This window comes from Sciurus carolinensis, chromosome 11, assembly GCF_902686445.1.
Source record: "Sciurus carolinensis chromosome 11, mSciCar1.2, whole genome shotgun sequence".
In the NCBI taxonomy this organism is placed as follows: domain Eukaryota; kingdom Metazoa; phylum Chordata; class Mammalia; order Rodentia; family Sciuridae; genus Sciurus; species Sciurus carolinensis.
Window position 1 is genome coordinate 74,688,808 of NC_062223.1, and position 13,687 is coordinate 74,702,494.

The 13,687-nt window shown below is 36.2% G+C and overlaps 1 protein-coding gene across 1 annotated transcript in view; it reads left to right on the plus strand.

Moving 5' to 3' along the window:
* Nup98 (nucleoporin 98 and 96 precursor) overlaps nucleotides 1-13,687 on the plus strand; it is a 131,548-nt gene that overhangs the window by 100,093 nt on the left and 17,768 nt on the right. Inside the window, 10 exon segments of the mRNA XM_047518622.1 lie at nucleotides 4,823-4,859; nucleotides 4,862-5,004; nucleotides 5,874-6,027; nucleotides 8,020-8,102; nucleotides 8,104-8,143; nucleotides 8,146-8,235; nucleotides 8,238-8,408; nucleotides 8,411-8,444; nucleotides 10,395-10,624; nucleotides 12,257-12,523. Of these exon segments, the coding sequence (XP_047374578.1) occupies nucleotides 4,823-4,859; nucleotides 4,862-5,004; nucleotides 5,874-6,027; nucleotides 8,020-8,102; nucleotides 8,104-8,143; nucleotides 8,146-8,235; nucleotides 8,238-8,408; nucleotides 8,411-8,444; nucleotides 10,395-10,624; nucleotides 12,257-12,523 (1,249 nt within the window).

Consider the following 13,687-nt stretch of genomic DNA (forward strand, 5'->3'; position numbering starts at 1 on the left):
GCCTGACTGATTTACTTGGTTGATTTCCATGATACTGTGTTCTTAGAGTTTTCTGTAGCTTTTTTGTTTGGTTGTTTTGGTTTTTGTGGTGGTTGTTTTTTGTTTTGTTTTTAAGCCAGTGCACAATCTCAGGCTCCCTAACAGAAAAAGAAAGGAGGTAAGAAAAGAGGTTTCCTTAACTGTTCAGGAAGGTTTGCAATTTTTTTTTTTTTAAAATGGTCAGATTTATTGCACTGCTTTTTATATAATATTCTCAGTTCCATCAAGCACCAGAAAATACAAAGGTAGACAAATTTTCATACACTCTCTCCTGTATCTTTGAGAAAATATTGACAGATAAACCTTGATTATACAAATAAAGTAAGACTGTTATAGAAATGTTTTGCTAGAACATTCGTTTCAAACTCCTAGTCTGAGATCCAATCTCTGCCTGGCTCTGTCACTACCCTGGTGAGCTTGACACTGATTCCTTAGATCTAGCATGGGAATCAGACATATATTTTTAAGTGCTTCTTCTGGGTTAATTGAGATATATAGCTAGATTTTGAAACTTTAAAAAAAAAAAAAAAAAAGACCTGAGACTTGGCATTCATTACACATGTAACATTTTATCCCAGCCTCATAACTGAAGTATAATTTGGATTCAGTACCATCAAGGCAAGCAATGGCTTACTCAGAAACTTAATTTAGGCTGAGCGCAGTGGCACACACCCTATAGTCCCAGCGACTTGGGGAGGATGAAGCAGGAGGATCACGAGTTCAAAGTCAGCCTCAGCAACTTATTGAGGCTCTAAGCAACTCAGCAAGACCGACTCTAAATAAAATATAAAAAAGAGCTGGAGGTGTGGGCTCAGTGGTTGAATGCCCCTGAGTTCAATTCCCAGTACAAAAAAAAAAAAAAAAATATTTAAGAAATAAATGATTACAGTTTGGAAGGCAAGTCTCTTTAATTTTGTATATACTGTGATTTGAAATAAAAGGGCAGCTAAGTTGATCCACTGAATCAATACATATTTAAAGATTTTTATGTAATACATATATTGCTTTTTTTTTTTTCTTATAGCGACAAGGACTGATTTTCTTAATGTATTAGCCTGAACTCTTTTTAAGATTAATTTTAAAATTGCATATCAAATTATATTAAGATTTATGTCTCCTTTAGTAATATTTCTAGTATGTAAGAAAACATACACACTTACCTTCTTGGACCTTTGAAACTGTAATATGCAATTTCTCTTGGGAAGTATAGCATTGTTGACAGGACTGATTTTGAAACAAAATGATATAAAATATCCTTTACTTTTAGAAAACAAGTTGTGTTGGAGGCAGGCAGGAGTATAGATACATTGGACCAAATCAATTGGATAGGATGACAGTGTAAATTATATAAACATCTGTTTGACATTGGACTCTAGTCATTTACCCTTGTTGAATTAAGGGCATCTTGACATATCTCACTTATTACCCCTCTAAATTAAGAGATTTTGTATTGTTAAGATATTGACAGTTTTGTTTAAGGACGATTCTTTTGAATAGGAGAATAAAGGTTTCTCAAATCATTGAAGGATTCAAGTCATTCCATATATTTAGTCATTTTACATTTATCTGTGTAATTAGTGTTTATAATGTATTTTGCTACAATTTAGAAATAAATATGATTCCATCTTAAAGAGATGACATTGTAGGAAAGGGAGAGTTTAAAACGATATCTTAGCTTCTTCTTACATGAGCTTTTCTTTCAAACACTCTCCCTTGGGCCTTTTTTCTACTTCTTAATTTCTTCTACGCCATCTTTTATTTTGTTTTTGTTTTTTAATTGGTTCAACTTTCCTCCCAGGACCAGCTTCGAAGAAGTACCTGGTCTGCTAAAATTTCTCAAAAAAATCTTTTTTAGGAAGTTTATTTCAATTTCTTAGATATACTTTAAGAAAATTCACATATACATATGGGGGTTCCAGAAGCTTTCCAGATCCTCATAATTTTATAGTAACTCCCTTCCCCCCTTATTAGATGATATCTTACACTTTGAGGTCTTATGTGTAAAGGGGAAACAAATAAAATCTTGATCATTAGCATTCTTGATAAAGATATGCTGGGTACTTTCAGTCTCATCTAGTTATTGATGAAATTCTCTCATTTTGCCTTATGTGTTATAGGTGAGCATCTCTTTGCCATTAGTGTTATTCCATTGTTGAGTAGTGTAGTAAGATGGAACCATCCTCTCCCTTCTTTTTTCTTCCTGCCCATCCTCACTGTTTCTTTTATAGTTAATTGCTTTCTCTCTGCTGTGTTCCAGGTACTGCATTAGGCAGTGGAAATAAGCAAGTATTCAGTGAGTGCTGAACTTAACTGAATGATGTGGTTGACAATTGATTCGGAAAACAGTAAAACGTAATCCCTGTTTTAAAGCCTTGACAGTCTTTTGGGCTATACATATATACAAGAAATTATAAGTCGGATACATGATATAAAAGAGGTATATCCTTAGTGTTATGGAGCCAAATAGAGAAGGGTGTCATAACTGGCAGGTTATAGAAAAATAGGGAGTATTAGGACTTTTCTTAAAAGTGAGTTGTAACTGGGGTTATATCTCAGTGATAGTGCTCCTGGTTGGCATGTTAAAGGTCATGGGTTCCATCCTCAGAGCATACACAAAGAAAATTTGGAATAAACTGGACATGTGCTTTACCACTGATCTATTTCCTCACCTCTTTCTGTTTTATTTTAAGACAGGGTCTCACTAAGATGTCTGGGCTTGCCTTGAACTTGCAGTCCTCCTGCCACAGCCTCCAGAGTGACTGGGATTACGGGGTTGCATTTCCACACCTGGCTCATCCCAAGGGTTTTAAAGCATAAAAGTAGTCACTTGCCAGTAGCTTCCCCAATCTATTAAAAAAATAGTATCATCTTTGCCACATTTTTGCAGTGCTGGAAATGGAACCCAGGGGCCTTGCATATGCCAAAAAGCCCTCTCATTACCCAAGCTACCCATCTGACCTTCATCTGTGCCTTTCAATCAATATCAGTTTCATTAGAGCATTCTTAGATATTATTCTCATCTAAGTGTCAGTTCACTTTGTGTCTAATACCTGTCTCTCTGCAGTTGTATATGGTAACAGTCATTCTTTCAGTGAGGACATTTGTTAAAGGAATGCAGGGTAGTAGTAACTGATATCCAGTTGATGATGAAATAGAAAAAGGTAACAATGGGATTTATTTATTTATTTTTTGTCCAAAGAGATCATGGAAACTTTTAAAAAATATGTCTTAGAATAGCATTCATTTGAGCTGGAGCATGAATTAAACCACTCATGAAGAATCAGTCAGAAATTGTGAAAGGATAATAATCTGTATAATAAGGAAATTAATTGGGCACAGTGTTACATGTCTATAATTCCATCAACCCAGGGGTTTGGAACAGGAAGATTGAAAGGTTAAGGTCTGCCTCGGCAATTTAGCAAGACCCTGTCTCAGAATTAAACAAGAGAAAAAGAAGACGACTGGGGATGTAGCTGAGTCGTATCCCTGGGTTCAATTCCCAGTACCAAAAAGAGAAATAATTGATAGAACTTACTGACTTGAAAGTATTTCATAAATTGACTCAGTAACTTGTTAACATTTAGCCAGTCTTACTTGAGTTTAGGACATGAAGTGAATTTCCACTGAAACAACTATTTATAATGCTTCAGCTTATGAGCATTTATCTTTGATCATAAACTGTCATGATTATATCTTTAAAACTGCTTAATAAATATAAATATATTTCTACTCTTTCAAATAAAAGGATTATTCCCAGATTAAATTAGAATCATTACTGATATTATACTTTATTTATCCTTTTGAGAAATTAGACAGTCTTCGTATCTTACATGGTACTGTATATAAAACCTACCAAATTTATGTATTTATTCACCCAAAAGATAAATTTCCAAACATAAGGTTGCAAACCCAAAACTGTGTTAACTAGAAATTTATTTCTGAATATTTTCTTTAAGAAAATATTGTTAATGCTGGACACAGTGGCACACACCTGTAATCCCAGTGACTCAGGAGTCTGAGTCAGGAAGATTACAAGTTCAAGGCAACCTCAGCAACTAGAGAGGCTCTAAGGAACTTAGTGAGACCTGTCTCACAATAAAAAATAAACAGGCTGGCGATTTAGCTCAGTGGTAAAATATCCCTGGATTTAATTCCCAGTACAAAAAAAGAAAGAAAATGTAGTTACTGTAATTGGGCTCTGTGGGACATTCTGTAATCTCAGCTACTTTTGGTTAAATGAGGCAGGAGGATCCCAAGTTGAGGCCAGCCTGAGCAATTTGGTATAGACCCTGGAAAAAAAAAAAAAAAAATTTTTTTTTTTTTTTTTTTTTTTTTTTTTAAAAAAGGACTGGGGATGTAAATCAGTGGTAGAGAGTTCCTGGGTTCAATCCCAGTATCCAAAAAGAAGAAAAAGCAGTTACTAGAGACTTTGTTATTTGTACCTTTGTTCTCTTCCCAGTGGTTTCTGACCAAGTGCGGTAGTGTGTAAATCAGAAAATTATAGTTGATAGCTAAGTCAGGTAAGGCATAATCTTTGAGAACCACTGTTTGTTTCAGTATGGTGCTGGTTTAGGTCCATAAATCCTCGTTTGGAGCCCAAGTACTTGTAGGGGGAAGGATAATTAATGTTAAATCCTTTGGCAAATCTGCTGTTCACCTCATGATAGAATGGCAGAATCTAATATTGCTAGATCATATTCTGAATAACTAAATCTGATCTAGAAACTTGGGTGTTATCTGGTCTAATGTAATGCTGCTTCCCTGATCTTTCTACTGTCTACAGAGCCAGAGCCCAGAGGTGGAACAGTTAGGGAGGGTTGTAGACTGGACAGTGACATGGTAGATATCACCCAGGAGCCAGTTTTGGATTCCGTGTTAGAAGAGAGCGTGCCTGAGGATCAGGAACCTGTGTCTGCCTCAACACACATTGCATCTTCACTGGGAATTAATCCACATGTCTTACAGGTGAAGTTCTAATCCACCCTTCTTATGATAGAAAGCCAAACTAATATTTTATCTTCTTGAATAGTATCAGGCCTCTTCCTGTATTATGTACTTAAAACTTGGGCCTTATTTTCCCATTCCGGGTGGGAATCCTTTACTGAAAATCAGAAGTTAGGGCTTCTGATTTTATATTAGCTGGGTTCTATTCAAATTTTGTACTTTATTACCCCTATGACTTTAGACTATGTCATTTAACAACTGGGAGCAATGATTTCTTTTTTCCTTGTAAAATCTTAGTTTACCTATTCCATGAGTTGGTTTTGAGGTTCTCTAAAGTTCTCCACATAAAAATTTTAAAAATGTGGTAGATAGTTTTCTTGAACACTATCTCTCCTTTGCCTGTTCATGCCTTTTTATTATGAGTTTAGCTTTTGGCTTATGTTTGTTTTTAAAATTATTCAGCAAAACATGAGCAACTGGCTGGCTCTAGAGCATGCCTGTACTCCCAAATGGCTCCAAGGCTGAGGCACAAGGATTACAAGTTCAAAGTCAGCCTCAGCCACTAGAACTCTGAGCAACTTAGCGAGGCTGGGGATGTGTCCTTAATGACTAAGTGACCTGGGTTTAATCCCCTGTACAAACAAACAAACAAACAAAAAAAATGAGCAACTACAATTTGTCAGACTCTGGTGAGACACACACTATAGATACAAAACAGTGGAGAATAATATGACTTGTGTCCTTTAGGCACATACAACATAATAGTTACAGAAATAGACTGAACACAACCTAAACAGCAGCAATTTTTTTGGTTGGTATAAACTGCATTTTTCTTTTATGGCCTTTTGTTTCTGGGAAACACACTTATTCTATAGATATTGCCTTTTTAGATCATGAAAGCATCACTGCTTGCTGACGAAGAAGATGTAGATACAATGGATCAACACTTCAGTCATCTTTCTTCCAAAGGAGATACTTCTCAAGAAATCTGTTCTCCCAGACTCCCCATTTCAGCATCCCATTCATCGAAATCCCGTTCACTAGGTACTGTATAAATGTATTATTTTACAAGAACGATGTGGAGTCATCAAGTCCTGCTTTTCAAGTATCACCTAAGCTCAGTGACCTGTCTCTAGCAAATATCCCATAACAGCCATATCTATGACATTAGAATGCTAAAAGAAATTGTACTCTCTTAAACATTTGTTGGTAGTAGCCAAGTTTTAAAAACCATATTGCTTCTGTTGATACAGATGCAAAGTTGTATGGAGAAAAGCATTTATACTTGTTTAGGGGTCATGGTTTTCGATACTTATGTGAATGTGGATTAGATAGTCAACTCTGATTTCCTATTTTTATCACATGTTGCTTAAGGATATTCAGCAAGTTGTTCTGTGCTGCATTTGGTTTTGTGTAGTCCATGCACTCTCTTAATGATTTCTTAATGAATCTTGCTTCCATGGGGCACAAAATTCATCTTTTCCCTAAACCTTCCCAGTTTCCTAGGGAAGTGATTACATAGTTGATTTTAAGCTTTCCTTTTCTAGTGTAATTGGAGATAGAATGTTGATGTCAATGAAGAACTTAAGCACATACAATTCAAACATTTTGAAAGTCAGGAACTATCAGAGAGTTTCTTTTTTTTTTTTTGGTGGTGCTGGGGATTTGAACCTAGGGCCTTATGCTTGTGAGCAAGCACTCTATCAGAGATTTCTTTATGTTGCCTTAAAAACTCAGGGTTTAGTGGCTGGGGTTGTGCTCAATGGCAGAGTGCTCACATAGCACGTGTGAAGCACTGGGTTCGAGTCTCAGCACTGCATATAAATAAACGAATAAAATAAAGGTCTATCAACAACTAAAAAAAATTTTTTTTAAAACCTCACGGTTTATTTTTTAATTCCTTTGTGTGTTCTTTTTATAAACTACAGAAATTTGTTAATAAAGCATCATTTGATTTTTTTTTTTTTTTTTTTTTTTTTTTGCGGTACTGGTTGGCAGTCAAACCTGGAACCTTCTGCATGTTGCCCGTCTACTACTGGGCTAAATCCCCAGTTCCCATTAAATTTTTTTTAACTTTTTTAAATTATTTATTTATTTATTTATTTTTAATGAGGTGATAAGGTTCAAACCCCATGCTTCCTATGTGCTAGGCAAGCACCCTACCTTGAGCCACAACCCCAGCCTTCCATTTAACTTTTTTTTTTTTTTTTTTTTTTTGCAGTGCTGGGGATCGAACCCAGGGCCTTGTGCTTGCAAGGCAAGCATTCTACCGACTAAGCTATCTCCCCAGCCCTATTTTAATAATCTTTTCCATAATGGGTACTACATGGAAATCTCATACTTCAGTAACTCTTAACGGCATGTTTTAAGACAGAAACCATGTAAAATTGAAAAACCAGTAATAAGTACTGTCCTTCAGAAAGGCATATTGCAGTTATAAGATGTCTCAGAATATTTTCGTCCCAAAGTCTAGGCATTGAGCATTAGAGGGTAAGAACTTGAGTTTTGATGATATTATTTAATATGAACTAAGAAAGGGTTACATGTCAGATTCCAATAAAGCATGAGCATTGATGCCAGACTTGTCTGAACTTAACTCTCAGTTACTACCACTTGGTAGCTTAGTGATCAGGTCACTTATCTGAGCCCAGTTTTCTCACTTTAAAGTGAAGTTGATAATAAGGCATATTATTTAAAGTTGTTAAAAGAGTGAAATGAAAATAATGTACACAAATGGCTTATACAGTCTGCTGCAGGTAAGTGCTAGGTAATTTTTCAGAAGTAGTAGTAGTAGTAGTAGTAATGCTAGTAGTAGTAGTGTTTGTTTATATTGTTATTGACATCATCACTAAAATTCTTGCCTTGAATTCCTGTTTGAAAGTATAATTTCTCCACAAACTAATTTAACATTCTTTGGTAATCCCTATCTGATTTAATTAGTTTGGTAAAATATTGACTAATTTAAGCCTGACTGGTGTTTGTTGTGTTTCAAGAAACAATGACTATGTTGTTAAGAGTTTTCCCCCCTTGTTTCAGCTGGTGGATTACTACAGTCAAAATTTACAAGTGGAGTTTTTCTTTCACCAAGTGCCTCTGTGCAAGAATGTCGCACTCCCAGAGGTATCATCTTTAATGAATATCCCATCCACATCGCCTTGGTCTGTCCCCCCCCCCTGACCACTGTGTTTACAGTGCCCAGCCCAGCCCCTGAGGTTCAGTTGAAAACAGTGGGTACACGCAGGCAACCAGGCCTAGTCCTCTTGAAAAGTCTGTTACATTTGGCAAGGGAAAACTCTTGATGGACATGGCCCTATTCATGGGACGATCATTTCGAGTTGGTTGGGGCCCCAACTGACTCTCGCTAATAGTGGAGAACACTGAATGGCTGTCATGAACTGGAAATCATCACATTGCTGATTCTGTGGAATAGGATTCTTGCCCAATCCAGTAGTTGTTAAATCGTGAGTTACACTTCTTGATGGTTGTTTGTTTAGTGTTGGTCGGTTTTCATATTGGGAATTGGGCTTTTTCATGTACTAGGCAAGCATTTTGCCATTGAGAGTTGCCCAGCTCTGTTCATGTTTAATGTTTTTTGAGAAAGGCAATGTGTAGGTGAGGGGAAAAAAAATTCATTATCAAGAAACCCAAGATTGAGACCCTGTTTTGTGATCTGTCTAGATATATTCCTAGCACAATTTAGGTAGAAGACATTTTTATAATTATGAACTAAAATAATAAGATAGCTCCATTTGTACTATCAAATTATGAAGCATTTCATATTTACCAAATGTTATAGTTTAGTTAGGAAAGTAATAGACCTAATGCTAAGACTCCAACTTCCTTGGATCTTTAACATTGTTATTGCATTAGTCATTTTTTCTAATTTTTTGCGTAGATGTTTGTGATTCATAATGTGATAGTTTCAGTTAAGCACATTTCTTGTATTTAAGATTTTATAAGGTGGTTATATAAACTATTGATATGTATTTCATATATGTATATGTATGGTAACATAATGTTTCTAAACAGTCTCCACAATTAATATTTATGTATGGGTACATAACAGTTCTATATGCACTTTTTTATACTGATAGCCCTTCATTATTAGAATCCTTTTCCCCCCCATATGTTTTATTGGTGCTTTATAGTTGTACATAATGATGGGATTCATTGTTACATTCTATATGTACTTATATAGAATTATTTGTGCCTAACAGATGATTATAAAGTTTCTGATAGTTAACAGAGCTTTATGCAAAATATGTAAAATTTTCATATTTGCTTTTTTAAAATATATATATGTACTTTAGTTGTTGATGGACCTTTATTTTATTTTATTTATATGCAGTGCTGAGAATTGAACCCAGTGCCTCACACATGCTAATAAGCAAGTGCTCTACCACTGAGCCACAACCCCAGCCCTCTTATTTACTTTTTATAATTAAAATATTGTGCTATCTTTGCTGCAGATTAAATGAAGATGACTACATATTCTTAGTTTTCAAAGTTTTTTTTGTTTTTTGTTTTGTTTTGTTTTTTGCTGGGGATTGAACCCAGGGCCTCATGCATGGGAGGCAAGCATTCTACCAACTGAGCTATATCCCCAGCCTCAAAGTTGATTTTTAAAAATAACAACTGCATCTCATGAACCTCACAGATAACAGTGATTAGTTTCTAGAATAAACTTGATTTGTGATAAATTTGAAAGTGGCTAATGTCATTCTTTCATTTCTCTCTCTCTCTTTTTTTTTCCCCCCTTTAAACATGGGGTCTCCCTAAGTTACTTAGGGCCTCGATAATTGTTGAGGCTGACTTTGAACTTACTTACCATCCTCCTGCCTTTTCCGAGTCGCTGAGATTCAGGTGTGCGCTACACCTGGCTATTAACATTCTTAAAAATTGCATCCAGGCCAAATTGACTATATTCTCATTTAAATTTAGAGTCTGTTGTTTAGTATCTATAAGCTGTAGCTTCATGACTTTTGATACCTAAGTATTTGTAGGTATCCTTGCAATAATTTTTGCCTTTGGATTTATAGAATTTCAATCAACATATTCTATAACCAATTCCAAGTCTTGACTACACAAGTCCCAAGCTTGTTATAACCATGTTGCCTATAAACCCTTTGGATTTTAAATGCCTGGTTAGATAATTTGTTTACTCGGTATACCAGATGAGTTCAATATAGCTCAACATTAGGAATGATTTTTTTTTTTTTAATACTGGGGCATGAGTTTATTCTCAGTGGATTTTGATGATTTTGAGGTTACATAATTCCTTAAAAATCACAGTGAAATGTTTTGTATTCTGTTTGTAATTATAAGAAGACACATAAATTTGGTAATAAAAAATTTTTAGCTTCTGCCTTATCTCATTTTCTATCTTATTCCTCATTTGTTGTTTATTATAGACTTACTGAGTCCCCATTCAAAGTTCATTTGGAAAAACTCAGTTTGAGACAAAAGAAGCTGGATGAAGACCTGCAATTATACCAGACACCTCTGGAGCTTAAATTAAAACATAGCACTGTTCATGTGGATGAACTGTGTCCTCTCATTGTCCCCAATCCAGGCGTTGCTGTCATTCATGACTATGCAGATTGGGTTAAGGAAGCATCTAGAGAATTATTGGAAACACAAAGTAAGTATACAATGTGCTCCTAACATTTGCTGTCCCAGGAAAAAGGGTTTAGTAGTATGCTTCTTGGAGGACAAATTTCCTTCCACCAGTCTAGTAAGTGAATGCCTAAGCTAATACTTTCTGTAGTTTAATTAGTATAAACACAATCCCAAGTATAATACTGTCAGCATTTATAATTATTCTTAAGGCCTTTTTTTTTTTTTTTTTTTTTTTTTTTTTTTTGCGGTGCTGGGGATTGAACCCAGGGCCTTCTACATCCCCAGCCCTATTCTTAGGCCTTTTAAAATATGAATCCTTGGTCAAAGAGTTGTAACCAGTCAAATGACTTGGATTTTTCTTCCCCTCTTTCAAATAGTAGAAAGATTTTATTAAACTACATGTTTAGTAAGTTTCTGAAAAATTATATATTTTAGAATGGTCCATTTCCGTACACTTGGGACCATGTTTATTATGTTCAGCCCTGTGTGTTTGTTCATTGTCTCATACCTTTTCTTTTCCAACATATATGTTATCTTCCCAAGACCTAGTTGTCAGGGGCTTGATAAAACAGGGCTACCTTTCTTATTATCATCAGTATTTCTTGAGAGGCACATAGCATTCTGGTTCAGAGAATGAAGTTAGCTGGGTGCACACCTGTAATCCTCACAACTTGGGAGGCTGACACAGGATGATTGCAGGTTCAAGGCCAGCAGCCTCAGCACTTAGTGAGACACAATGTCAAATTTTTTAAAAAATGAGCTGGGGCTATAGCTCAGTGGTAAGGTGCCCTGGTTAAATCACCAGTACCAAAAAAGAAAAAGAATGAAATTGAACTTCTTACCTGTATTTGAATCCTGGCTGGCTCTGCTACATATTATCTCTACCTTTGGGCAATCACTTAACTCTGTATTTAACTGCAAATTGAAGTTAAATAGTATATAGATGCGTAGATTAAAATTGGTTTACTCTTGGGCTGGGACTGTAGCTCCGTGTTAGAGCTCTTGCCTTGCATGTGTGAGGCACTTGATTTGATCCTCAGCACCACATATAAATAAAGATATTTATTTTTTAAAAAAATGGGTTTCAGGCTGAAATTGTGGCTCAGTGGTAGAGTGCTTGCCTGACATGTGTGAGGCACTGGGTTTGATTCTCAGCACCACATATAAATAAATATATAAAGGTCAAAAAAATTTGTTTTAAAATTTTGGGTTTACACTTGAGTGACTTCGAACAATATCATTTACACCCAATAAGTTTTAGGCTGTGCCTGTAACAGAATAGAATAATCCCTTGCAAATTTCCAGAGGACTTTACATTTCTTAAAGCATTTTTTTTTTTTTTAAGACAAATTTGATGAAATTAAAGGATCTTTTCTCTGTCCCATGAGATGAAATTAGTCATAATTAGGCTACAGGAACCTGTTTAAAGATCAGAGTTACATTTGTACCTCTGATACATCAAGTAAGCCAGTAGTTGTATCACATAACTTTTAAGACAAAGCTGAATGATACAGAGACACATTCAGGGTAATCAACTTGAGTTGGTATTTGTGGTGTTAATTTATGTATTTCTTACACCCTAATAGAGTGATTCCCTCTCTGAAGTTATTGTAAGACTTTGAGTCATAGCATTGCTTTTTTGTCATTTGCTAAGTTGTGAAGCACTGGAGCCTGACATGGACACTATGTGAAGCCCTATGGGGCCACCTGAAGGAGCTTGACAGCCAGTTGGATGATCCCAGTGAATACATTCAGATTCTGGAGCGAAGAAGAGCATTTTCTCGCTGGCTATCCCATACTGCCGCTCCTCAGATTGAAGAGGAAGTCTCCCTGACCCGAAAAGACAACCCAGTAGAGGCTGTCTTCAGCTACCTCACAGGCAGTAGGATTAGTGAAGCCTGCTCTTTGGCACAGCAGTCAGGTAGGTAATATGGTCCTCCTTTATGCTTCTGACTACTTCCTACTCACTGTCCCCTACTTCTTAATTGTAAATGTGTCTTGTCTTATAACCTATGAATACTAAGTTTGGGCTTCTCAGGAAGAATGCTGATTCCACCAGAATAGGGACTATGTCTTATTCTCTTAAATGTCTCTCTAAAATCTTAAACACTAAATTTACTTCATTAAAAGTATTTCAGCCAGACACTACTCAAGAAGCCAAGGCAGGAGGATCACAAGTTCAAGGCCAGCCTGGGCAATTTAGCAAGACCCTGTTTCAAAATAAAAAATAAAAGGACTTGGCATGTTGATGCACTCCTATAGTCCCAGTGACTCTAGAGGCTGAGGCAAGAGGATCATAAGATCAAGGCCATTCTCAGCAACTCAGTGAGTCCCTAGGTAACAGGGAGACCCTGGGAGACCCTGTCTCAAAGTAAAAATAAAGGCTAGGGTTTGGCTCAGTGGTAGAACATTTCAATTCGACTACCACCACACCCCCAGAAGAAAAAATGCTTCCACAAAGGAGAAGGGAAGATAAGGATGACAGCAGGAGGAGGCTGCAGAGGACAGAGGGAGCAGTGGCCTTAACATCTGTCGTGTGCATTTAATTTGTGGGTGTGGAGGCCGTCCTAGAACACTTCTAGGTATAGAGGTACCTACAGAGAACATCTAGAGTTTTAACTCTAGATTGAGCTATTCACTTGGTGGGTTTTGGGGGGTTTTGTTTGTTTTGTTTTCCACTGCAAGAATTGAAAGTTCAGGGCCAGCCATGTCAATTAAGCAAGACCTTGTCTCAAAATAAAACTGAAAGGGCTTAGGGATATAACTCAGTGGTACATCACTCTTAGCTTCAATTCCCACTACCACATACACACGCAAATAATATTGTAATCACCAAAAACATCCACATATAGTGGAAAAGGTCTTAAAAGTTAGGTCCTTAGGAATTGACTTCCAGGTTTCTAAAAACTTTTTCTTTACTACTTCCACTTTTGTAACTAGAAACTAGATAAACTAAGGAGAAAATCAATAATATATAAGTGGGAGTGTAGCTCAGTGGGACAGCACTTGCCTAACATGTCCAGGACCCTGGGTTCAATCCTCAGTACCCACAGAAAAAGATAGGAAAGAAGAAATAGAGAACATG